At 40.5% G+C, this 26350-nt stretch overlaps 1 protein-coding gene across 1 annotated transcript; it reads left to right on the top strand.

The window, feature by feature from the left end:
* The first annotated feature begins 1282 nt into the window (after window positions 1-1282).
* Window positions 1283-18741, top strand: LOC139739509 (SAM and SH3 domain-containing protein 1-like). The gene is made up of 8 exons (XM_071650114.1): window positions 1283-1483; window positions 4476-4563; window positions 6869-6996; window positions 11882-12112; window positions 13020-13173; window positions 13656-14761; window positions 17155-17286; window positions 18487-18741. The coding sequence occupies exons 1-8, from the start codon at window positions 1283-1285 to the stop codon at window positions 18739-18741; spliced, it is 2295 nt and encodes a 764-aa protein (XP_071506215.1).
* The last annotated feature ends 7609 nt before the right edge of the window (window positions 18742-26350 follow it).

Below are 26350 nucleotides of genomic sequence, written 5' to 3'. Positions count from 1 at the left end.
GCAGATATCTACTTCAAGAATTAGGTTTGTCTTTCTGTCACCACCATGATCTTGTTGTGCACCTGTACATGGCTCTCCGTGCTCTGTTGATGGCAAACTTCTTCGCACTTTGAAGCGAGCAATGACGTTGAGATTTCTTGCCAACGTGACTGCAACAAGTGACAGCATCACGATCACCTGCACACATGTCTATGCTTGACATTGTTATGATGACTTGAGCACTCCCGAACTTCTTGCTCTATTAATCTCTCTCAAACTCCCCCCCCCCTCGTCTCCCGTGCAACCAAAAATACCACATCCTGTCTTGTGTGCATTAGCATTGCGTCACTGTATCATTGCAGCAAAGCGCAGTCGCAGAGTATTTAGATATATTTTTATCTGGCCTTGCAAAGTGTCTTCATCTGTCTCTGAAGTCCCAGGCTGAATGCTGCTCTGCTATTTTGTCATCAATGTGAACTCTCTTTTTCCTATTTTTTTTGGCGGTGAAATCATAAGGTGAGCAGGATGGGGACGCCATATTGTATTAGATTCCAGCAGAGGTGATCACATGTATCTACTACCTATTCATATACTGTGCTTGTTGTCTTCTTGTGGGGAAACAACAAGAAGAGGTAAAACAATAAAAAGAAGCACATAGACAGAACTGCATTTGTGGATACGTCATCCTATCGACTGCATGTTTCGTGCGTGTCGAATGTTTTCAAGCACCATGCCAGGAATGATTACGGTGAATTTTTTGGAATGCTGATTGGGACTGATGGACAAGTTGCATTGGCCGGGATTATTCTCCACTTTGCTGAGCAGGAATCGTCTGTGCGGCTGGACCAGAGCTTCACCTACATAATTGGATCCATTGACATCATTAGCCCGGTGACTTCCCGTGCCAGTATTGTGTAGCTCCTCGACCTCACCGACCACCCTCCCCATACATTCTCTCCCCCCCCCCCCTCCCCAACTTCCCCAACCATGTTCAAAGCTGTAGCACTAATGGGAACTGTCATCTAACATGGTACAACTAATCCAAAACACATTGCAAACTTCTTTCCACAGTTCCAAGATCTAGTTTGCAACAAGACACTTTTGTGGACTGATTTTTTTTTTTGTGGCTCGTAACTTCAGTTCCAGAAAATTGTTGATGACAAACAAAAAGATATTAGTAAGAGAAGGGAAGGAAAAAAAGAAAGTAAACTTTTGAGACCGAGAGGAACAGTTTGCTGTCTGCTTTACCTGCACGACTAACTTCAACTTTCAACGACATACTGTTTAGTTAATGCAGTCCATCATGTCCTTTTTTGGGTTCTCCTACCTCAAACGGAGACAGACCCCGAAGAAGTCACTGAAAGTCATGATCAGTAGCCGCAGCCCGCGCCTCCTGCGAAAGTTCACGCGCTCGCCCGTGGTGGTGTACTCCTCCCGAGGGGGGGCGTCCTGGTCCGCCTCCTCCCCTTCATCTTCTTTCGATGGATCTTCCTCTAGCAACGAGGTGAGCGGCCCGAAGGAAAAGAAATAACAGGTCACGCCGATGCATGTTTCGAGCGAAAAACTCCGCATCTCATGGGGATAAAAAACACCGGCATGCGAACGATCACGGATTCGACTAACGCTAACGCTTTGTTCTTGCATGCCATTGTGCCTTGGTTGATTTTGCTTGCTTTGTGTTTCATGGAAGTATATCCTTACTTCAGCTTCAGTGTGGGACTAGATTTGCGCTGGAATCAGTTCATGCTTGGCACATTCCTAGCTTATATAGAAACAGATATTTTTTGTTAGGAAATGTTGATGCCAATATCTGATGATTTCATCTGCAAATAAAAATGTGCATACCGTTGTTTTTTCTTGTTTTTTTTGCCAGTGAATGTAAACAAGAGACACATTTTTCTTGTTCAATTGCTGTAGTTTGGTGATTGCAGTGAATGTTACAGAATGTTTAGTCAGTGCAGTTTTGTTTTGCTCAATTGCTTTGATTTGGTGATGGTAGTATACGTGTGTGTCATGTAGTGACGAGACGAATATACTAATAGTACTTTACTGATTGCCAAGAATGTGTGCAAAACATTTATATAAATGTAAAAGTATGCAAGGCATTCAATTCCTGTTCTTACACCCTCAAATGGCCGGTTAGAAAGTATCAAGAAGTTTTTTTTCTGTTTTATATAACAATATCTTTACCTGCCTGTAGTATACAATCTTCTCAGTTGACACCGTCAATTAGCTTTTCATTTCCGATTAGTTATGCATTTTGCGAATTATTTTTATTCCATGATAATTAATCATGAGACAGATATACTGGATGTCTTTGGTGTGATTTCAGAAGCCTACAGTTGAAGTTGTCACCCTTTTATGCTTATGAGAAATGTGTTTTTAATAATGCACATACTACCTGTAGTACTTCACTTCTTCCAATTCCTGTTTGACAACAGACAAAAAGGTCTGCTTTGTGCGTTATACCAATGTACACAAACAGAAGTTAGAAGGATATAGAAATGCTAAAAATGTGTCAATCTTTCCATGAGTTTTTTACATCTCATCTATAGTGCCCCAAAATCTGGCATGACTTTGAATCATGGTGCAGTAATCGGGATTACGGATAGAAGTCCCACGAAACTCGTCTGTCATCTGGATTAGATTATTTTCGGAAGACGCTGTGGGTGTAAAGATTATTACCTCATACGCAATGTAACATGACTGTATGCCATGTTTGTGGTTAGCATGATATTTGGTGCCGCTCACTGAAATGCTCTCTCATATGATTTTGTGTCCTCAGTTTTTCACATGATATGTTGCAACCACACCATTGTCTTTTATGATTTCTTTGATGTTTTTTCGTATTTTATTACCACTTTCTGTTGAAACAGCACACTTTCGTTTTTATGCCTCCGCCACGAAGTGGTGCCGGAGGCATTATGTTTTCGGGTTGTCCGTCCGTCCGTCCGTCCGTCCGTCCGTCCGTCCTTCCTTCCGTCCGTCCTTCCGTCCGTCCGTAATGAATTTTGTGGACAGGGTAACTACCAAAACCTTTTGAGGTATCCTAATGAAACTTGGCATGTATGTGTATTAGGGGGTGAAGTTGTGCCTATCAACTTTTGGGTGCACATGCTCAAGGTCAAAGATCAAAAGGTCAAGGTCAAAAGCTTAAAATTTTATAATTTCCCCCATATCTATGCAATGCCTGAAGATATTTTCTTGAAACTTAGTGTATACATGTACTACCCAATTAAGATTCTCTGGTGAAAGTTTGGGGTCATGAGGTCAAAAGGTCAAAGGTCAAAAGGTCAAGTAAAATGTTAAAATTTCACTTTTTTCTCTGTATCTTGGAAATTGTTCAAGGTATCTTCATGGAACATAGTGTATATGCATCTACTGACTGGCAGTGGTTATCTAGGGAATTTAGGGTTCATGGGGTCAAAGGTCAGGGGTCAAAGGTCAAGGGCAATACTTCAAAATCTTACTATTTTCCTTATATTTATGCAATGCCAGCAGGATATTTTTTTTTTTAAAACTTGATGTATGCATGTCTAACCCAATAGAGATTCTCTGGGATTTTTTTTTTTGCCAAGAAGGTCAAAGGTCAAAAGGTCAAAGATCAAGTGAAAGTGCTGAACTTACTTTTTTCTCCATATCTCGGAAGTGGCTCAAGTTATCTTGAAACTTAGTACATGCTGAATTTATGTATGTTCTGCCTGACAGTGCTTCTCTTATAAATCAAAGGCCAGATGAAAATGATAACAAATTACTGTTCAATACAGAAATTGCACTTTTTCTCCATACCTTGAAAATTACTCAGTGCATAAACTTATGAAATGGTCAAAGTCAAGTTAAAGTTCTTAAATCCCCAAGTACATGCTCTCCAATTCATCCAATTAAACATAGGTCAAGGAAGGTAAACATTCAATACATTTGTGTCATTTTAATATTTTGCCAATTTTGTGAAAATGTAATCACACATTGTCCACATGTACTATAGACCTATTAGGAGAATCATGCATTATGGCGGAGGCATACCAGTCGCCATAGCGACATTTCTAGTTCTTTGTGCGTTCTGTTCATGGATATATTGCAGAGAGATTCCCTGTTATGTTTCATATTGTTGTGTGATTGCAGACTAACTTCAAAAATGCTATACACTGATTCTGGGAAATGGTCCATTTCTATCAGTGTTTTCAATGCATGCAACTTATGAATAGTCGCTTGCAAGTGTCATGTACGTTTATAGTGATTGTATAAATATGTCTGGAAATGGAGTACTTTGTCATTCTGGAATCCTGTGGTCGCCTTTACTTGCATGTCCAACATTTGCAATTACATAGTGTAGTTTTTGTTTGTCGTAAAAATTTAGATTATGCAGAATGAATAACATTTTGTTGTTCAATACCACCATTTTAAGAAGGAATGTACACATGGCATAGATAGACATTTGAATATGTGATACTCATAACTTTGAAATTTCCATTTGCCTCTTTAATTCTAATCTGCAGCGAGGCAGCGACAGTCCAGGCAGCAGTCTTGGTCGAAGTACAGTGAGCTCCACCACGAGCGAGAGGAGTGACTTTAGCAGCAGTGATGGTGAGAAAGACCCCCTGTGCTTTGCCTGTGTAGGAGCGTGTACATCGGTCACATAATATCACTTTCTTAATCTGAAAACCTGTTGTCTTTACGAAGGTGTTTTTATGGACAATGTGTTAGCCTGTAACAATACCATGGAATCAACACAAATGTGTAAAACAAACTGTGTTCTGTGACAGTAATCCACCTGAACATGAAAATAATTGTTCAACCAAAAGGATATTTCATCACATCTATCATACGTTTATATTACAGATAACCATGAATGTATTGTACATGGACTCATGTGATGATTGTTATATGCTCCTTGTGTGCGTCCTAGGTTTTAAATTCTTTCAATGCTATAGACTTTTCACTGTGTGCACAACACTAAAGGGTTTTCTGTGCAAATCGACATGCAAAGCACAAAGGGTTAACACTGAAATGATGATTAAAACCTCTACTCCCCTCTCTGTGAAAAAGAACCTCAGCTGACTGATTTCAGGCACATTGTCATGTCCTGATATCTCTCAGTGCCAGGGCCATGTACAGGGTGACATCTGGCATGGTCTGTGTTGTACAGACCTCGAACGAATTAAGGAATCCTCGAATCTGATTGGCCGAAATTGTGCAGTTTGTGTTATGTCACATTAAAGTGGGCCCAACCTTGAGAGAGAGAGAGAGAGCCAAAGGGGATCACAAGTGTAGAGTGAACCAGTTTACAGCTCAGGGCATAGCACATAGCACACAGTGAGGTAATAAAGATTTCCCGTGATCCCCCCCCCCCCCTGCGCAAAGATGAACAAACTATTAACAGAGGATAATGTATACAAACCTGGGCCCTGTTTTCTCAACAGATAAAATCGATTGTAAATTCCCTAGGACCATACCACACAGGCTGCCTTAGACTTATGATAGAAATTAAGTATATAATCAATCATAACTCTTCATAAGACAGGGCCCTGGTACATATAATGCCGTTTTGGTTCCACAAGATGGTTTGTTATGCTGAAAAGTATAAGGATTGAGGATTATTCTGAATTCCCATTTCTCATGCCAGTGCAGTTTGCATGTGACTCAACTTCTGAAAGAGAAAAGGAGTAAAAGCTGTAATTCCTGGAGTCATCAATGGAGACTCTCAATTTCTTCTGTTGGATGGCAGCTTGGGGTGTGGGAGGAAAGGTGGAAGGAAGATGATGTCACAATGGGAAAAGTGTGAATGACATCACTCTGGGAGATGTGTGAATCTTTTCCTCCACTTAGCACATTATCTTAGGGTCATCAGAAACTGAAAGTGGGCTTGGTTTAGCCCATTGAGGACGAGTCCCGAGTATACTCGGGCAGGTGTCTGTGGGAAACATGTGTTGCAGCAAAATGGGTCTGTCCTCAACGGGTTGATAATGGCTCAATGGCTGCTAGAATACCTCAAGTGTTTGTAGTTGTGATGTTCTGCTAGCTGTTTGCTGCATACACGTATGTCTGTATTTTTGACTGTATCATATTTATCTCCCTTCCTCTTCCAATTTTTCCTCCTCCTCCTCCTCCATCCCTTCTTCTTTTTCTCCCCCTGATTTTCATCCCTTCTCTGCCTCTTCTTGTCCTTCTCCTCCCCCTCCTTCTCTTGCATCCTTTCTTCTTCTTCCTGTTCTCCTCCTTTTCATCTCCTCTCTGCCTCTCCCTCTTTTCCCCCTCCTCCTCAATCTCTTCTTCTTCCTCTTCCTCCTCTCCTCCTCACGATCTTCTTCCTCCTCCTCTTCCTTGTCCTCACCTCACTCTCATCCGCCTCCTTACCTCTTGTCTTCCTCATCCTTTCTTCCTCCCTGTTCTTTCTCCTCTCCGTCCCTTCTTCTCTATCCTTCTCTCTACTCTGCCTCATTCTATTTCCACCTCCTCCTCCCTCCTCCTCCATCACTGCTTCTCCTTCTTCCTCCATCTCCTCCTCCTGTTCTTCTTCCTCTTGTTTTCATCCTCCTCCTATTCCTTGTCCTCATTTCATCCTCACTGCCTCCTTCTCTCTTCTTCGATTCCTCATCTTCTCTTTTTTTATCCACCTCCACCTCCCCCTCATTCTCATCATCTTGCTCTTCATCTTTCTCCTCATCTCCTTCCATATCTTCCTCCTCATCTTTCTCCTCCTCTTCACCTAACCTCATCCTCACTGCTTCCTTCTCACTTCTTCAATTCCTCATTCTCTCTTTTTTAATCCACCTGCACCTCCTCCTCCTCCTCCTCTTCTTCCTCCTCATCTTCCTCCTCATCTTCCTCCTCTTCTTCCTCCTCATCTTCCTCCTCCTCCTCCTCTTCCTCTTCTTGCCATCATCCCCAGGACCCCCAACAAGGCGGCAACAGTCACACAGCCCCGTCCAGCTCAAGCCGACCCTCTTCTGCTCGGTGGCCCGAGCCAAGACGGACTACATCCCCAGTCCATACGACACAGGAGCCTTGGCCTTCAAGGTATGGTCATTTATTAACAAAAAACACAAACAAACGGTGCGTTGGCTCAGTCAGTAGCACGTTTGCCTCACGATCCTAAGGGCCCGGGTTCGAACCCGAGTCTGGACTTAGCAATGTTGTGTGTAATCATACTGTCCCCTCTAGCAAGAGGCAAAACACTCTGTCTCTATGATAGGACATAAAATGGAGGTCCCGTGTATGAGAGAGTCACAACTCATGCACGTAAAAGATCCCATTTCATTCATTCGTTGCAAAGAGCAGGATGTCTAACCTGTTGAAGTGGTCCCACCTCACATCCAACTGGACCCCATGGAAGACCAGCTTAACGTAGCTGAATTTGGGCTATCCAGCCATCTTCTCAGATGGAAATGAACAAACAAGCAAACAAACACAACCAGACTACAAGACAACACAAGAATAAGCCCCAAAAAGAAAATCAAGGTAAACAAAAACAAACCAATGAAAAATTTTTTTCATACCAGTGCTAATACTTCAATTGTGGATATAACCTTGCACATGTATCTCATGTGCATGCACCACAGCCATTACTGATCTGTAATAAAAAACTTCCTTTATTGGAATCCCAAAGAAAGCTGTGCTAAATATATACTCAACCGTAACGTACATTAAAACTTGTCCTTTTGCAAACCTACACCATTGATGGTGAATACAGTTTGAATATACTTGGATGACTTGGTTACTCTGATATCCTCTTTATTTTGATGATGAATAGCAAATACTGTTAAACATGATAAATTTGTTGCATGAAAGTTTCATGAATTGGAGCCAATGACCTTTTTCGTGGAGTGCAATTTTTGTAAACTGCCACTGGCATTCAATGCATAAAGGGTAAGTTCGAACTTTTGGGTGCATTTTAATTTCGCGAATCTGGGCTCTCACGAAATTCACAAAATTAAGATGCACACGAACATTCCTCATTTTAGAGTATTGTGATATGGTCATTTAGAAGGGGGAAAGTGATTTCACTGCAAATAGGTATGCACTGCTGAATCAGACATGTCTTGGAAATTGTCCAGAGGTACAATGATGCATTTTTGTAACACTTTTTTTTTCTCCTATTAAATGCATCATGGCTTTATCTGACAGCCTGTGTTGAAGTTTCCAAGAGCCTGTCACCAGTTCTCAATGATTTTCTACAGCATCGTTGGCCAAGAAACCTGAATCATTTTCTTTCTGCATGGGGAGGAGGAGAAGGAGGGGTGGGGCTGGGAAACATTGGGAATTAATGCTGTACTTCCGACGACGCAGAGCTCGCTGCCTAAAGTCAAGGTTTCCGACAGGAAACAATGGAGTCGTTACAGGGAAAGTAAATGAGTAGTGGGTTTGAATTTCAAAGCAATGAACACACACCCTGTTCTGCCATCGGGAGGAACCGTGCACATAAATTTGTTTGTCATGTTAATGTTCAATATTAGGAGGGAAATCAACCAGTACAATTTGTATCTCTCTATCTCTCCCTTTTAGACCACTGTTTTGGAACAAATGTGTTTCAAGATTATTTTGGTCTATTTGTCATGGATATGCAAAAATCACCCTTGTTTACCCATACCATTAATTGGTATTTTTGATTTGCGTGAAACTGGTGTTAGTGCAGTGTGTTACAGTAGGGCGTACAAAGCCGATCTCATCTTCTCAACAGTTAGTGAATCACAATATGGGATTGTCCCTTTAAAACAAATCCTTAGAAAGTAGTGCATTCTTGCAATCTTCCGTTTGAGTCCTTCAGCACTGTAGATTTTATTCCAATAACAAAAATGACATTTTATCTTTCAGATAGTTATTTATATCATGACTGTGAATAAAATGTCTTTACTCAGTAAAATTGTCATTGATTTGGGTTCTTGATTTGAGTCTTTTTAAGCAGCTTCGATCGCACACTGACAAGGTATCCCACAATGCAGTGGGAATCACTTGTGTTTGTTTACAATAAATGTAATTCTGTCAAGGCAGAAACATTTGCAGTACGAAACTTTTGCTAATCGCAGCTGGCATTCAACGTGTTGTGCACACAAAAAACTGTTATATGCATTTTACTTTCTACGAATCCTGGCTCCCCACAATATTGATGAAAGTTCATGCATGCAAAAAATGTCTTGTTTTGCAGTACCAGCTTTGAGTATACTCCTAGTGTTTAACAGTGGGGGGATATGTTTGAAAGGGATACACATGATTAGCAGAAGATGAGTGTACGTCTGGACATTCGGGCTATTGGTCAGAATCACCTGTCAATCAATTAGAACTTTAAGTAGAAAGACAGGTAACCTTGTCTACATGGATAGTGGAGTAAAGGGGTATGGGTTGAGTACAGGCAGACAGACTTGTGTTTTTGTGTGTGTTTTTGTTATGTTATGTTTTGTTTTAATCTTTTCTGTGCCAGTAAGTCAAAGGAGCACAAATTTCTCACAAATACCTGTGGACAGGAAATAAATGTGGCATGAGTAGGGTTAAGGATGCATTATTGCAGAGCTACCACCTCTCCCTGATTACAGAGTGATGAAATTTAGGGAGGAGGGGGAGAGAAAATGGGAGAAAGAAATGAAGAGTTTGTTCACAAAAACCGATAAGTCCATATTTGCCAAATGGAGATATTTGTGATTAAAGGTCAAGAAAAATGAAGAGAATAATAAGAAAATATTTGCTTCTTTTGACCATAACTTCAAAAATGTACCTTTATATGTAGTGACCAATATGTCATTTAAAAGGTATTATTTTGTACTTTATGACAGAGACCGTACTTCGAAATCTTCAAAAATGGACTTATCGTTTTTTGCGAACAAACTCTTCAGATGCTTATCCCCCCCCCCTTTTTTCATGCTAAGCAGAGTACAGCCTATACAAATGTTACATTGAAGCTGATTGCTTTTTCTTCTCTCAACCCGTTGACGATGGACTGATATTGCTATAACATGCATTTGCCATAGACACCTGCCTGAGTATACTCAGGACTTGTCTTCAACGGGTTTAACAGACAGTACTTGCAGGCTGGTAAACAGTGATTTGAGCAGGAAGGAGTGGGGGGGGGGGATGGGGTGTAAAGACTGTTTATAGACAATGGCGTTCCCCTTGCACTGCGATGAAACCTCTCTTGTCGATTGTGAGTCATGTTGACTCCTCTTTTAATCATCAGACGAGAGACCAGATGGCAGGAATTTCTTTTGCCAAAGTTTTTCCCAGTCTTGCCAATGATTACACAGTTCTAGGTGAGATTAGGGAGATAGCACTGTCAATAATTGTGAGGCAAGTACATAATTACTGTACAGTATGTCAAAAAAATAAAAATAGATATTACAATCGGACTTCCTGCAACAATAAGTTTAAAAAACAGTAAACCAATCCAACTGCAATTTCAAGGTATGAAACTATAACTTCTTACGTACAGTACTGTACATCTTTGATACAGAAAACCCCATCCAATTTGCTTCAGTGGTCAAGGGGAAATGAGGATCTTTTAAGAGCATGTCAGGAATTCCTTCCCTTCAAGTTTTGTCCATTGTATTCACATTTCTAAGCGAATCCAAGTGCCGAACTTGGAAGAAATAGACCAATGACATGCTCTACAATGATTAACATTTCTCTATGGCCACTTTAATAACCAAATTGAATGGGGTTTTTGCAAATGTAGGTAAGAAGTTCCCTGAAATAGCATTTGGATTGCTTAATCATTTTGAGAGTTATCAATGCAAAAATGCGATTGTAGTTTTTTGGACATACTGTATAAATGGAATCTAGCCTGAGAAGAATTTCATGTTGCAAAACATTGAAAAGTGACTGGCTACAGTTCATCTTTATGGAATTACGATATGACTTGTGTCACCAGTCAGCACGAAAGACTGACAAAGTTGCTCAACCATCGGTTTCTAATTTTGGTATATACCTGTATTCGTCAGACCCCCAAGCAGTTTTGCCATGATTCATGATTTTCCAACACTAATCTTTCAAAGACATGCAACTAAAAGAGTATAAAAGACATCTTCTGATACACACCTATTTAGAGAGAACAGATTTTGATGCATAGGTGCAATTAATCTTCTGATACTTTGCATATTTCTCTGCTTTTAACATGTGTAATATATTTGGTCAGGTATATCAGTTATAGAAAGTCATTCTGTGTTGTCTTCTGCCGGCACTGAAACAGAAGGATCAAAAGAGGGAGCTATACTGCAGGCTGACTGGCAGTTAGCAAGTCTTATAAAAGGAGTGCCGGGCCATTGCATATTTGTAGATTTTCGTTCTTGATTGCGAGGAGAATTAGAAACACTCAGATACTTTTGATTGCAAGTGAAGCTTGTGTGATATATCACCAATCACAGAAGTGGAGATTGCTGATAGATATTAAGTTGCATTTTTTCTTTCTTCTGGAGACTTTGTTAATTATAATCACTCATTATAAAGCATGACTATCACTGTTTCCTACTTTTTTCTGTGAGCGTTAGTGCCCTTTTCCAAGAATTGTTGGCAGCTTCTGGTAGCAAAGAAATAGACCTGTCTGTGTTTTCAGAGAGTTATTTTTGATTTTATTGTTTTTTATTACCATTATATTACAATATGAAATTATATCTATTAGATATCTTTTAGATATATTACATTTCTATCCAACCCTCATCTTGAAAACAGTGACATTTCATTATAACCCATTGAGGATGGGCTGATTTTGCTACAACATGCATTTCCCATAGACACCTGCCCGAGTATACTCAGGACTCGTCTTCAACGGGTTAACTGTAAAGAAGATGCAGAATGATTTCATTCCCTCAATTTGCAGTTTTATCCAATTAAGGACATCATTTTTCATTAATATGCCAAATGATATTGAAACAAGCTGAACCACTCCCACTCCGTTCTTGCCCACCCAACTTTGCCACAGAAAGGAGACCTGATCTACATCACCCGCAAGCCCTCGGGAGGCTACTGGGAAGGGGTGTGCCAAAACAAGAGCGGCAAGTTCAAGTTCACCTTCGTGGAGGAGCTGAGCCGGGAGGAGATGCCGGGACTTGAAGGGGCGCACACCTTCCCCCTGGGGGCCCACCAGTCCAGCGCCTCCTATGTCCTCCACCTGCAGAGTGTGGAGGAACTCCTTCGGCGGATAGAGTGCGAGGTGGGTGGTGGAGTGGAAGATGATATATGAAGAGGTTGATCGCAAATTGAGTTAACACCATGCATGTTCATTTTAGATATTTTCGATTAAAGCTGCTGAAAAAAACCAAAGAAATTGATAAAGAAAATTTGAGATATTTGTAATCATAACTTCAGGAATATTCCTTGTTATATGTAACAAATGAAGTATCACTGGAAAGGTATTTTTCCTCTGTGTGATGATGGGCTTAGTTTAAAATGCTTAGGAATAGCGTTTAAACTTATATGAGATCAAACTCATCATATCATCAGATTGCAGATTGCAGATGTATTTATTGGCATAGTGTACCATGTCCCATCACATTCACATGATAAACGAAAAGCAGAAGGTTAAATCCAACATTCAGAAGGTAGCAAATCTCCCAGTAATTAAGCTGTGAATTCAGCATGAATTCTCCACCTTGTGAAGTTTTGAGGGAGTGAACAGCTATGTATTAGGCTTTATTGCAAAATTTTTATATGGATGATTGGTAGGATGTTTTGTGATACAACTGACCTACACATATGCATTAGATGTCATAACTCAAACATTTTCTAAATCACTGCTCCCAATGGTAAAAACTACCTTTAATATATGAAGGTTCATCAGAGGAATGTAGTACTTCTGCCAGTTGGAGTGCCTAAAACCACACACACAAGTGTGCATTTCTGATGACATAAAGTGCAGATGTGGTTGGTCCCAAGAGTTCAGTGTAAAGAAGAGCTCTCTAACATGTTTTGCTTAAGCATAGACTGTGTACTCTATTACTGTACAAAAGTGCCATTTGAAGTTTTAGAGGAGTGTCAATTACTTCTAGCAATAGACATGTATCAACTGAAGAACTAAGAGGTATGTTTTCTTTATTGACTCACACAAATCTTTCCCCCAGAAATACTTGTCTGATTTTGTCGCCCACGACCTGGCGTCGCTGGAGAAGTTCAAGAATCTGCGGGAACAGGACCTAGACAACCTGGAGATCACCAACTTGGAGCACAGGGTCAAGCTGCTGACTGTGGCTAAGCTTCTCCTAGAGCCAATCAAGGGTAGGGTTTGGATGTCGACCAACTCCGTGATCTGTCCAACCTTTTTCCTCCACCTGTATCCCAACTGATGGACTTTTTGTAGGCTCTGTCATTCCCTAACTCATTTGCATTTATTTGCATATTGACAGGAATTGTTAACAGTAGAAGAGCCTGGATGTTTTCTATAGAAGCATTATGAAGAGCCTTCACTTCAGAAATATTTCTTTACACATTCCATATCTTTTCATTATTATTGTAAACAACAATAGTTTCAACTGTCCTGAAATTTATGGTTGGCACATTAAAGTTCAAGTACCCCAGCTAATGAATTTCATTTAACTTTTACCCAGCTCCTGCAAAAAGGTTTATACCAATTCCCCTTGGGTACAAGTATTGTATCTTGCAAGTAGTGTAGTTATTGACTTTTTCTTGCACAGCATTCTCTTTTATGAGACATTTTTTAATCACCTGTCTCATGCTGTTCTTGACTTGTTCAGTTCCAGGTCTCGAAGAAGGGGAAACCCCCACCAGCACATCAGGGGAGTCCCCCTTGCCAACACCGAGCCCCAGGGTAGACGAAAGTGACCTTACCACCAGCATACAAAAGCTGAGAATCGCAGCCAGAGATTCGGGATTCTATGCAAGCACGGAGGCGGGACTCTGCGGAGACAACTCGCAGTCTCCGGCCCGCAAGCAGGCCAAGAACAGCATCAGCAGCCTGGAGATGCTGCGGGAGTCGGGATTGGGGAGTCTTTGTGCAGAGGAAGAAGAGAGCGCCTCCACTGACGTCAGCGGCGTCCTAGCGCCCGGGTCCAACTGCAATAACTCAAACAACATCTCTGGAATCCTTATACCAGGAGTTGATGGACACTACCTTAGAATGTGCGACCAGTATTCAGGGTTGGAGTCGTGGAGTTCGTGGGGCGGGGAAGTTCCCAAAGACAAGCCCTTGAAGCCGGTCAGGACGGACGTCAAAGCCGTGGACCTCCTGGCGCGGCACAGTCAGTTCAACAATGGCGCCACGCCAGTGACAGTGGCGCACACCATGCCTCCACAGATTCTCGAAAACTGCTACGAGTTCCCGTGGATGGAGGACCGCAGCCTGCACATGACGCGCCAGCACAGGTGCTCACCCAAGCACCAGATCCACAAGCTCACACAGAGATCCAGCAGCCCGGTCCTGGTGAACTATGCCCAGCGGGGCGACCAGAACCAGCTTGGCACCTGCCCAAGCACCATGGAGTCTGGGGTGCAGTGGAAGCGGAGTGCCTCAGTGGACAGCAGTGTGACATGCTCTAACGGCTGGTCGAACACAGTCAACGGGGTAGTGCCTTCACCCCAGTTGGTCCGTGCCGTGGGCCAGACAGACTCGTGCCCGGGGCTCCTCTTGAACAGTCGCCGCCGAAAGTCACGCAGCGTGTCCCCCCACAAGAGGCACAATCTGCGCAAGGACACCGTCTCGCGGGATCCCGTGCACGCCTCTCCTACACTGCCTCTTAGGAAATTTCAAGCTGCACTGGGAATGCATAGTGTCTCATTGGAAAAACTGTTAGAAGCCAAACTTGTTCAGGACGGCATTGACATCAAAGAAGAGCCGTATTCAGACAAGGTATGAAAGGGTTTAAATTTCAAGTATAGTCACCACCATTTGTTTTGGACCACTCTGAAGTAAGACTTTCAATTCGGTTAAATAACTGTCCCAATGAGAGCGGTCAACAGTTAAGTCATCCACATGCTATGCATAGTCATAGGCCTAAAAATCGCTCGGTAAAGTGCACACACTGACATCAGTTTATACACAAGCTCAGACTGGAAATATGCCTTTAATCAAGAGAATTATATATATTTTCCTTGCAGTGGCCAAGTTTGTTTGTGAATAGTAGCTTATTGTATGAGTGGGTGTGGCTTGGAACATCATAACTGGTCACACTCTACGATGAATGGTTTAGCAATCATGCCACTGTTGGATATTCCCTCTTGCATACATGCAGTTACTTTATTCTTTCGTAATACAAAAAAGTATTCAATACCCATGGCTATGATTATTTAAACATCTGCTGAATTTTCTGCGTTCAACAGAAAAAAAAAAATGTTTTGTACAGATTTTGAATGTTGGATGAAGAATGTGTCCTGTCTTTTAGAGAACTATTGTTTTGGTGGTAAAGTAACATGCCCTGGAAGTGTTACAACAACATTGCCTCAGTATAGGGGGTTCACTTATATTGGAGTCCCAATAAAGGATGATGACTGCATATGAAACGAAATATCATCCCCCCTTCCCCCCTCCCCCCGCCATGCCCTCTATCTTAGCTTGAAGAAACCTTGTGTGACAATGAAATCAACAATACCAGAACTTTGTATCATGCCATGCCACTCAGCACATAAGGAAAGGTTTTAATATTGCACCCAGCTGTTTCCAACCTTTTTCCATGAGGATTATTGTGTATTCCTGATCAAGATTGGATAAGGGGCATAGCAACAAATATAGCATACAGACCACTCCATCTAAAAAGAGAGGATACTACACAGACAAATGAGTGACCAAGATACCTTGAAGCACACTCTAGCTCAAAATCATATAATGTGAACAGCAAAAAGTCTACATCTACAAGGTGCTAAATCATGCCACGCCCTTTTATATTTCTGATCACATCCCCCTGTATATCTCTTCAAGAAATCTCTCATCCCAAAATGATATCCTCCTTGCCAAGCCTAAGGCTATTACACACAAAGTAATACAGGGAACACGCCTTAAATGCTCTTGCACCAGAACTCCCTGCCTCTGTGGAAACCTGGTGGCCTGTACATGAAGTCTATGGGCATTTCAGAATTCAATATGAAACGGGTTAAGCAAGCCTCCTCTACTGAATATTTTAAGAAACTACTACAAACTCATTTATTTAATACTGTTATTATGTAAGATCAGTGATATTGTCCATCTTAATAGTACCTTATGTTGTTGTAGTATGCATACATGCATGCTACACATAAGTACTGTAAAATCCTAAATTTTCGTGCACATTTTATTTTTGTGAATTTTGCGAGAGTCAGGATTTGCAAAATTAAAGGACATGCAGAAGTTCTTGTCAACACTACATGCACTGAATGCCAGTAGCAATTGTTGAAAATATTATGTGGTGAAAATTTATTGCTTTACAGTATCTAGATGTAGAATACTTGTGTATTGTAGTCTCATTTTATACGTATGTGACCCGCTACAACAAAAGGATCCTAAAGTCGCTGATGGCTGTGCCGAGAAAAACGAGTTTGAAATCACATCATCAAAATTGGTCAAAACAATGAGATTTCTGTTTTTGGCATTAGTTTGTAGTCTAATGTTTTGTGTATCATCTGCCCAAATTTCGAAGCTAAGTGATCGAAGGAAAGGCTAGAAATCAGCGTTTTTCTGGGGCTTGATTTTTCGACTTTCAACGTACTGGTAACAGAAACGTGTCTGAAGATTTGGATTTACATTGTAGCGCTGCAGCTAGACTCCACCCCTAGCAATGAAGGAGTGATCTTATTGGTCAGTGCGTGGCATCCTGATTACTGATCGGTCGTGCGTAGACCGCTGGCACTAAGCTTGAATGAACATCGCGGAGGTCGCTAGGGGCATACCTTCCATTGTCAAGCGGTGAAAACTGTCTCGCCTCCCCTTGATCATGCAAGCGTCGAAAGGAAAACTTTGAAGGCGTTTTTCTCAAAACTCTGATTTCCTCGACCACTTGACATGCGCTAATAAAATCACTGATATGTCCGCAACAGAGTACTTTTATGAGTTGTGTTATATATGAAATTACAGCAGAAGAGAAAGGGAATTAGGTCATGTCATTTTCAGAAAATTGTCCTCCCCCGACTTTCGGATCCTTCTGTTGTAGCGGGTCACATATGGTATGTAAAGCACATAGAGATTTACGATATTACACACTGCAGAACACTTATAGCCTTATGTGAGGTAAATGGTTTGCTTAATCTGATGTTCCTCTTTCATTGGTTCCCTAGATGGGGTTCTGTGGTATCCCTGCAGCCCTGATCCAGAGGTACGCAGATGAGGTACAGATGAGGATCCCTGATGTGGCTGTGTGTCTAGAAGCACTCAGGGTCAAGGCACTCATCACTGAGGGAAGATGTTGGGTAAGTTTCCTTTCTCTCTGGCTTTTTTTATCATCTTTTCCATGTTTGAAACACGCTTCGATACTCACTATCAAAATGCATTTTCAAAGGCTTTTGGGTTTATGTCCTTCAAGTGGTTGCATGTATTCCCCCCACCCCCCTCACTTGGATGATTGACCATATTATGCTTGTTCCAAATTCCTAGAGATGCCCCCTTTACAAAGGGGAATGGGTAAGGATTTTAACCCCCATCACGGGCTTTTGGAAGGGGAGCAATCAAAGTTACCCCCTAATTCAGGGTTTTGGAAGGGAGGCAGCAGAATTGTCCCCTATCACATGTTTTTGGAAAGGAAACTAAATAGTGAAGGAAAAGTGCTGAAGCAGCTATAGAGTCGTCTGCTATAGTGTAAGTGTTCGTAGCATGACGTACGTGCAACGCATATAATATGGCGAAATGTTCTATGAAAAGAAGCCAGCTAGAGCCTGGCATGCTCTGCAGCGATGTATGCACCCTGTTTCAGATTTTTATCTATTTTTATTTTTATTTTCGGCATCTGGCTGTTTCGTGATTGCTTGGGGAAGATTTTGTTAACTACCCCTAATTAGAAATATTTCGGGGGAAAAAAATAAAAGACCCCCTATTTTAAGTAATTTTCGGGGATTTTCTCCCCAAGCTGCTGCCCGAAAAAGTACCCCTTTTCCGAAAAATCAGGAATGGGCATGTGGTACAGATGACCACCTGAGTGGGGGGGATGGGCATGTATCATCTCTATCGCGAGTCGAAAGGGAGGCATTGTCACTTTGCAGCTCTATTGCGCGGTTGACCCAAAGAGCGGAGATCTGTACCTGGCAGACAGTGTAGCAGGTCTGAGCTATTATTGTGTTTCAAAAGACTTTGCGTTTGCTCCACAAAAGTGTGTTTCTAGCTTTCGAGGCACATTTGCAATCACACTTTTTGCTGTGTTTCAGAAAGGCGTTTCTTACTCAATAAATCAAACCAGCTTTGCCTTTATCATCTGCCCAAATTTCCCAGTAAGTTGTTTGAAAACCTTAATTCTATGGCAGAAGTGAGTTGATAGACATACCCACAAGGGGGGGGGGGGATTAAATACAATTCTGTGCTTGATGTCATTTTATAATATCAAATTTCTGCTTTGAATTGAATGCTGTGTACAGAGAAATAAACAACACTACAATTTCACTTTCTTTTTCTTTCACCAGTTCCGGAGCGACACACTGGCGCACCAGGCTCAGCACGTGATCTACGCAGGGCGGGGGTCAACTGTCCGCGAGTGGCTGACCTTCCTCGGGATGCCAATGTACGTGGACGCCTTCATCGGGGGCGGGTGGGACGAGCTGGACATTCTGATGGACATGGAGGAGGAGGATCTTCGGCGATGCGGAGTGATGGACACCAAGCACTCGCGACGCCTACGCACCGCCCTCGAACACCTCAAGATGTCGGCCAAAGTATGATGGAGGGCGCTTGTCCACTGCGGAGGACGTTTTGGAGATGGACCGAGCGAAGTCGCATCAGACAAGGAGGTGGGATATGCAGAGATGACGAACGGGGGAGGAGGCAGCACCGACTGAGATTAATGCTCCCCACCTGGGAATAGGAAAGGAGCACCAGACCTTCGCGCACAAGCTGCAGATCATGTCACTAAAACACAAGATGCTCTCTCTCTTTCTCCTAGTCCTCTTCAGGAGCGGATCACCATGACAACACAGTAGCTGATTGAAGATGCGCTATGCAGCATTGGTGATTCCCTGCGTGCATCTCTGGTCGTCTGCCTACCAGAAACAAAAACAGATGAAGATGAAAAGGAAGTTCAACTTTGTGTCTTGATGAGGGCTTCGGATAACAGTAGAGTGGAAAAAAATAAGTGAGAAAAGTTAGGCTTCCTGATAGAAAAATTGTCGCTGACATCAATTGGATCATGTGTACGTCGAAAGCAAAGACAAATTTTTAAAGACTTGTGGCATTTGTGTGTTGTGTCATAACCCTTGCACCTTGCAAGTGTCTGACGAACGTGAAATCACGGAAGCAGTGTTCCACAATCCTTCGCCGTGCAGGGCCCCCACAAAGTATGCAGTGTCCCGAAACTAAATTTATCAACTTGCAGGCGCCCAGGTCAGTTTCACTCCTGATGATCTAATCATGTTCTCCTGCCTGGCAGTCATAAGAAAATTAATTCATCATGGTACATGCTAAGACAATTACCTTGAACAAGGAAAAGTTCAAAGATGTGTGGAAATTTCTGTGCATCTACACGTAGTGCATTGTGGTGGGCAGTTTTGAAAGTATAAACCAAAAAAATGTGAAAACTCCTTGGTTACGACATTTTTGACCACACAAATTTGTGTTATTGGTGACGCATCCACCATAGGCAGGGTAGTCGAGAGTAGGTTGGGTATATACATCCTACTCAACAGAGCGCCGAGAAATTAACGGCAAGATGATTTCTGCATTTACAGTCACATTCTTACTTTCACATGTCTACGTAAAAGCATACATTGCAAACAGAAAATGTAAACTCGAACTTTTTAACTAATCAGGACCATTCCCAAAGTACGTTTGGGCTGGGATCAGTGTATATTTCTGTCATTGTAAAGCTTTATCTATAAAACTCAACCGTCTTCATTCGAAGTACATTGCTGGCAATTACGTATGAATGTTAAAGCATATGTATTCACAAGAGAAGTGTCAGTTCTTATTCACAAATGATAATTAGGTTTTCCCCTGCACCCTTTGGTCTTTATAGATATCCTTTGCTGTTGATTTTTTTTTTTTAGGGTGGGGGGGGGGATGATTGTCCTTGACATTGCTTGGCATGGTCAGTATGTTGGTCAGTGCATGTCTGTAGGGGATAATGTAGTGACTGTAAGTGACATCTCATGGACTGGCATCAGCTTCATGTACCATCATCATTATCGTCATCGTCATCATCATCTTCATCACCATCATCATCACCATTATCATCATCATCGTCATCTTATCATTGTTGCCATCATCATTGTCATCACCCTCCTCATTACAATCATCATCATCATAATCATCATCACCATCACTATCACCATCATCACTATCATCAATGTCATCATCACTGTCATCGCTACCATCAGTGTCATCATCACCCCTTGATGTCTATTTTGCATTCCTCCATGAGTTGGGACATTTCATTATCCTTTACAGCCCTTCTCCGGATTGCCCAATCTGTATGGTAATATCCATCTGGGCGAGAGCAGATATTTGTTACATCCTGCGCAAGGTATCTCTTTCCCAGGACTCACAGGGTCTGGCTCTTGGTCTCAAACTAAACACTGAGACGGTTGTGAGCCTTCTGTAGCCAGTGGCTTTTGTCTCTCCTTTGCCACTTTGCCATATACCACCTCAATGTATGAGCCCTTTTCTCCTCTGCTGTCCCAGTTCTTATCTACAAATGATACTGAGGTTTGTCCCCTGCACCCTTTGGTCATTTCAGCTTACTTTTTTGTGGGTTTTGAGCTGAGTGGTCGCATGTGTACATTTTGTGATGTGATCATCTCCACAAACACCTACCAGTTGTGAATGTTGATGCTTGTCTGAGTTATCCGGTACAATGGTGCTAATTCTGAAGGGAGGCTGGCTCGGTAATAATTGAAAACAGGGGAAAAAAACAACAACAAAACATAAAGCTCTTCCAGCTAATGTTTATCTCGTACAAGTGCACAATGCAACTCGTGCTAAATCTTCATTGAGACATAATAGACCATTTCTGTAATGTACCAACTCATATTACAATTTATGGATGTTTCTTCTCCCACAGCCAAATAATGAAGCATTTTATTCACATGCTCGCTCTCATTAAGTTCCATAGGCAGGAATTCACTTGGTTGTTGCTAAGTTGGTCAAACCTCTGACAAGCTTTGTGGTTGTTAAGGGTAACTTTTGTGAACAAAGCATGAGATTGCATAAAATCTGAATACATTACAGAACTGGTCTATTGGGAAGTCATACACGACACTGTTGGTAAAGTGAAAGTGCGTGTTTAAGAAAGTAAAATCATAAGAAAAAATTGTATGAAGAGAAGCAGCGTAATCAGAGTAATTTGGTTTCATTTGTGCAACTGGAAGGGATGAAAAACAGAGAAAACAACTTGAAAAGAGATGACCAGGAAAGTTCAAAAGGTGTGTATATGTGTGTTATAGCACATCAAGTTGTTGGCAGTGATACAATGATATACTACACTATTTTCTCTGCTCATCCCAACCATTGTTACATGCTGTTCCTATGGTAACGGCATGATCTATTTCTTTGGGAAAACCAACGACAAACAAACATGCTGCTTTATTTTATTTTATTTTTTGCTGGCATTTTCATAGAGACTTATCAAACATATCATTGCTCCTTACATGGTGCAGCCTTTGATTTATGAGGAAGTTCTTTTTTTTTTTTTATTAGATAGAGGAAGATGACAGAAATTCTCTTTTCATATGTTTTCCTGCTGCATCAACTTAGTTATTGGTAACTATGGCTCAAACTGACAACTCCATTTGTTTATCTACTTTTGCCAAGCATAAAAATTCTACCTCTTTTTTTCCCTTCTTTATGACAAGTTCCAAAGAAGACTCAATGACTTCTGTGTTCGTGACATTATAAAATGTTTAATGTAATGATACAAGGTACATTGCTCATGCATCCTTTAAAGGGATCGTATAGTTTTGGTTGAGACTTAATTTCAGGTTTGTATCATTTTTTGATGAGATAGTGAGAAACCTCCTATGAAATATGAAAGAGCATGTAATTCCAAGAGGGATTCAATGTTTATTTGATGAAAATTGGTTTTGAAATGGCGGAGATATCCAAAAAAGAGTGATCCTAATAAAGTGTGGGACCCACATTTTATTACGATCGTTTTGTTTTACTTTGTTTTTGGATGTTTCAGCTATTCCTAACCTGATTTTTATCAAATTAACTTTGAATTCCTCTTGAAATGGTATACTATGTACTATTTCATAAGTGTTTTGTTGGTATCTCGCAAAAAAGTTAAAGCCCAGTTTTCATCTCCACCAATACTGTACCATCCCTTTAACTGTACACTTCAAAAGTACAAGTGATAGTAGATTTCTGTTTGTTCCAGTTTGTTCATATGTTTTATTTTGCTCATAGGCTCCTCAAAATAGGGAAAAGTTTTGTAGTTCTTATTCTTTTATTTGGAGCTGCAGGGTGAATGTACTTCTTGTCCATCACATTACTCTGCAAACCTTCTATCACCTCCTCTTTTTTTTTTAAATCCCCAACAAGCGCAGAGATAGAGCGAAGAGTGTGGCATTTCTTGCTCGCTGAATCGTTATGACACCAATCGTCTGTCTGTTTGTTTGTTTGTTTGTCTTCTGCGTTCTCACTAGATGTTGTAAAATGACATGCTTTCTACAACCTTGCCTCACCCTGATGTGAGGCCCACCTGTATATTTTTTAGCCCATTTGGGAAGAGGGAGAATATGTTGGAAAAAAAAAATAATCATGAATCAATTACATGAACTCTGTTTGTGAGAGCATTGCATACACCGATGGTGTTCTACGTCTTGACATGAGCACACACTGCTTTTATGTTTATATGTCGTGAGCGCTTGTGAGGTGACAGAAATCGTTTGTGCCTGCACAGAAATTTGACAAAAAAATGTATTTGCATGTTGGAATTTTGATAGACATTGATGTACAAATGTGATCTTGTATAGAAAAAGTCATCATGCCAAAAGACAAAAAAAGAAATACATACAAGAACCAGATAATGTTGTTATATCTTTTCCATGTGGGCCTTAATATTGTGTTAAGAATTGTCTTCAGGGTTCTGAATTTTTTCATTTTTTTTTACTATTTTTTTTTGTTCTGTCTGTGTTTGTTTATTCTAATATGTTGCTTTGATACATGAATAAGGTGTTCACATTGTCATGTCAGATAGAGCAGTGAATTTATTGTGTTTATGGTGCATTTTCCAGGGTTGTATGGAAAAGGCAGCTTTTTAAAAATGCCTTCACTGTACCGTTGGAATCACTAGTGATAAGTGTAACTGGTATTGGATACCAATCTCTAAGTCTGCCAATGTCGAGGCACCCCTGATATTGTGACACCAGATTAGAGTGGTGGTGCCAGAGATGCGAAAACCATGTCACACCAAGCATTCTGTCTTTTTTTTCTTTTGATCATTGTTGGCGTTGCATGTTCATTGCAAGTACATGTACTGAGAACCTGTACCTTTCATACATTGCCGAATCAACTGTGTATTCTCTGTTGGTTGCTGGTCAATGCATGCTTCGCCAGTGGCAAGATTCTAAAATGAGAACATGATGGCCAAGGTATACAATGTCAAACCTAACCTGACACCAGTCATCTCGTGAGGTACATTGTAGGAGATGGCAGACGAACGAGAAAGCACCAAGAGTTTCAAACGTACGAGTATTCATGTTTTTTGTCTTTTCTTTCATAGTTAATGTTAAGCTACTCTCTTTGTCTCAAAATAAAGCACACTATATCTATGTATTGTACATTACTAAAAAAGAACAAGATTACAGAGAATGAAAGAGGGAGATTTTGTAAATATGATACTCTTTCCATGTAAATGCATATACTGCATCTTTATCTGTACATAGCCTTGATTGATAACGTGTATATCGTGTTACTTTTTATGTACTCTCCACCACAGCATGCTCTTATAAGATCACAGATGTTGCTGAATCTACTCTTCTTCTTCTTTTTTTTTCTATTCAAGAGTAGACAAGCGGTAAAGGGGAAATGTTTACAAAGTTGTATATCAGATGTTTTCATGTTTAAAAAAAAGGAAAGGATGAAGAAGAAAAATCTGTGCAATTTTTGAAAACTAGCAAAACATTTTTTTTTTTCATTTACCATGCATATTTTGTTGTTTAATTATGCAGACCAGAAAAGTGAATGTTTCATGGTGATTTTTGTTGTCACTTTATGCAGGTGCTGCTCTATCAAGTAGACCAAAAACTTGTTTCGTTCGATTTTTATTTTACAGTATAGTGCATATGTACTAATTAGATGTTGTATTATTGAAGTTTTGTTTTGACATGATGCATATTCAAGAGCAAGTGGGATATTTTTTCTTCCATAAGTATTCATTTAACAATAATTGTAGTGTTATTTAACATGTTCAGAAATCTTCAAGTCCACTTCACATCACAGCAATCACAACAAACTTACTCTTCTCATGTACGCATTTTGAAAATATCCAAAAAGTTGACAACAAAAGGATTATTGAGTCATTAAATCGATTGATGCTTCTTGATTTGATCTAGAAACTATCATGATAGATATATCAAAGAATTGTTGGATTTTGTATACAGAATTTTGCACATGTGTAGATCTCGATCACAATCTGGCTTGGCCACCATTCCTCGTTAATGTGAAATCAATGTTAGCACTATTTTGGATGAATCAGCTTCAGGGGGCAGGATTACATCAATGTTTGATTTGTTTTACAAGCAGCTGATTATAAAGCAACATCAAAATGTTAGATATTTGCAGTTAAACATCAAATTAAAACAGGGATTTGGTTTCATTTCCCCTCCCCCCCCCCCCCCCACAAAGAAAAAAAATCAGATCAAATCACTGAATTGTAGCATCTTTATTAATTGTTAAAATATTTCATTAGAAATTACATGATTTAAAATTGCAATAACAATCACTCTAATGTGAAAAGGGAGTATTAAGTCATCATTGCTAACACTGTAATTCTATCACTCATAAGATTTTGTATGTTTAAGAATTGTTGGATTGTTTCATTGTGTCTGGCTTTTAGATTGGAGTTTCATTTTGCTTTCTCTTGCGAGAAATTTTGATTGGATCCATAATTATTTTCCCCTCTTCATTTCCAGTGGTATATGGATGTCATCACCTAATGCATACCCGCCATAACACAATGGAGTATTCTGTTAGTAGATAGTTACAGTCATGTTAATGTCTTTATATATGGTGCCTTCAAGATACATATGTTTACATTAAGAATTCAGTGGGGTGGCTACACACACAAAAAAAAACAACAACACCAGAACACCTGATGTGGACATGTAAAAATGAGACATTCCTGAAATAAATGAATGTGCTTGAAAATTACACACATGAAATTAAAAAAAAAGAAAGCAACAAAATCAAAAGAATAATTTCTTAAGTGTTATTTTGTGGCTTGTTGTCCCTCCTGGTATATGTTTGTGTGTATGCAAGTATGTTTATTTATGCCTGTGTGTGTGTGTGTGTGTGTGTGTGTGTGCATGCGTGTGCTGCATGATTGTGCAGTCTGTTACTGCAAATGAAATATCTACTTTTCTGTCAAGTAACCCAGCCAAACCAGTCACTATATCTAGGCCTATATATGACAGAATTTCCAAGCTGTCTTTTGCACACTTGAATACAAGTGTATGGAGTTTCTTTCTGTGTTTTCGACAAAAAAAAACCAAACAAACAATAAAATGGCGAGACGCAATTCAGCCAGAAACTAGAAATACTGCTATGGTGACTGGTATGCCTCTGCTGTGTCACTTTTTTCTCCTATAGGTCTGGGGGGCATTTCATCAAGCGCTTTGTCAGTTATTTTATCCAACAAACTGTGATAAGCTACTGAAATCCTTGCATCTGATTGGCTGAGAGCAAATTTGTCAGAAAAAAAAAATATCTGACAAAACGCTTGAAGGAATGCCCCCCTGATGTATATCTTGACAGTGTGAGACCACAGTTTCACATGTTTGCTAAAAAAAAAATGAAATGACATTTTTGAAAGTTTGATGGCACATCCCCAAATGTGTTTGCCGTGTAGGCCTACATTCCTTGAATCAGATTTCAGTCGAATGTCTGAATTGTTTCAGAGAGTAAGTATTCAGGAATTTAAGCATTTTCGCTTGACCTTTGAGCCCATGGCCCACATCTTTCTTCAAATACTCACTACATTGCAATATTCAATTTTTATGACAACACTAAGTTTTTTAGTTTTTCAAAATATGAGGAAAATAGTGACATTTTAACCTTTGACCCCATAGCCCAAATCTTTCAATACAGCAGCAATAAACGTATACCTAGTTTAATTAT

This window comes from Diadema antillarum, unplaced genomic scaffold (genome assembly GCF_040938485.1).
Source record: "Diadema antillarum isolate AM-2024a unplaced genomic scaffold, OU_Dant_1.0 seq00000802_RagTag, whole genome shotgun sequence".
NCBI classification, from domain to species: Eukaryota; Metazoa; Echinodermata; class Echinoidea; order Diadematoida; family Diadematidae; genus Diadema; species Diadema antillarum.
Note: the sequence above shows the minus strand (reverse complement) of the source record. Positions and strands in the feature narration are given on the sequence as shown.

Bases quoted from the DNA above. Each gene is read 5' to 3' on its own strand.
- LOC139739509 (XM_071650114.1), top strand. From the start codon at position 1,283: ATGTCCTTTTTTGGGTTCTCCTACCTCAAACGGAGACAGACCCCGAAG. The intron at 1,484-4,475 runs GTGAGCGGCCCG...TCTAATCTGCAG, and splicing joins GATCTTCCTCTAGCAACGAG to CGAGGCAGCGACAGTCCAGG. The intron at 4,564-6,868 runs GTGAGAAAGACC...CATCATCCCCAG, and splicing joins TGACTTTAGCAGCAGTGATG to GACCCCCAACAAGGCGGCAA.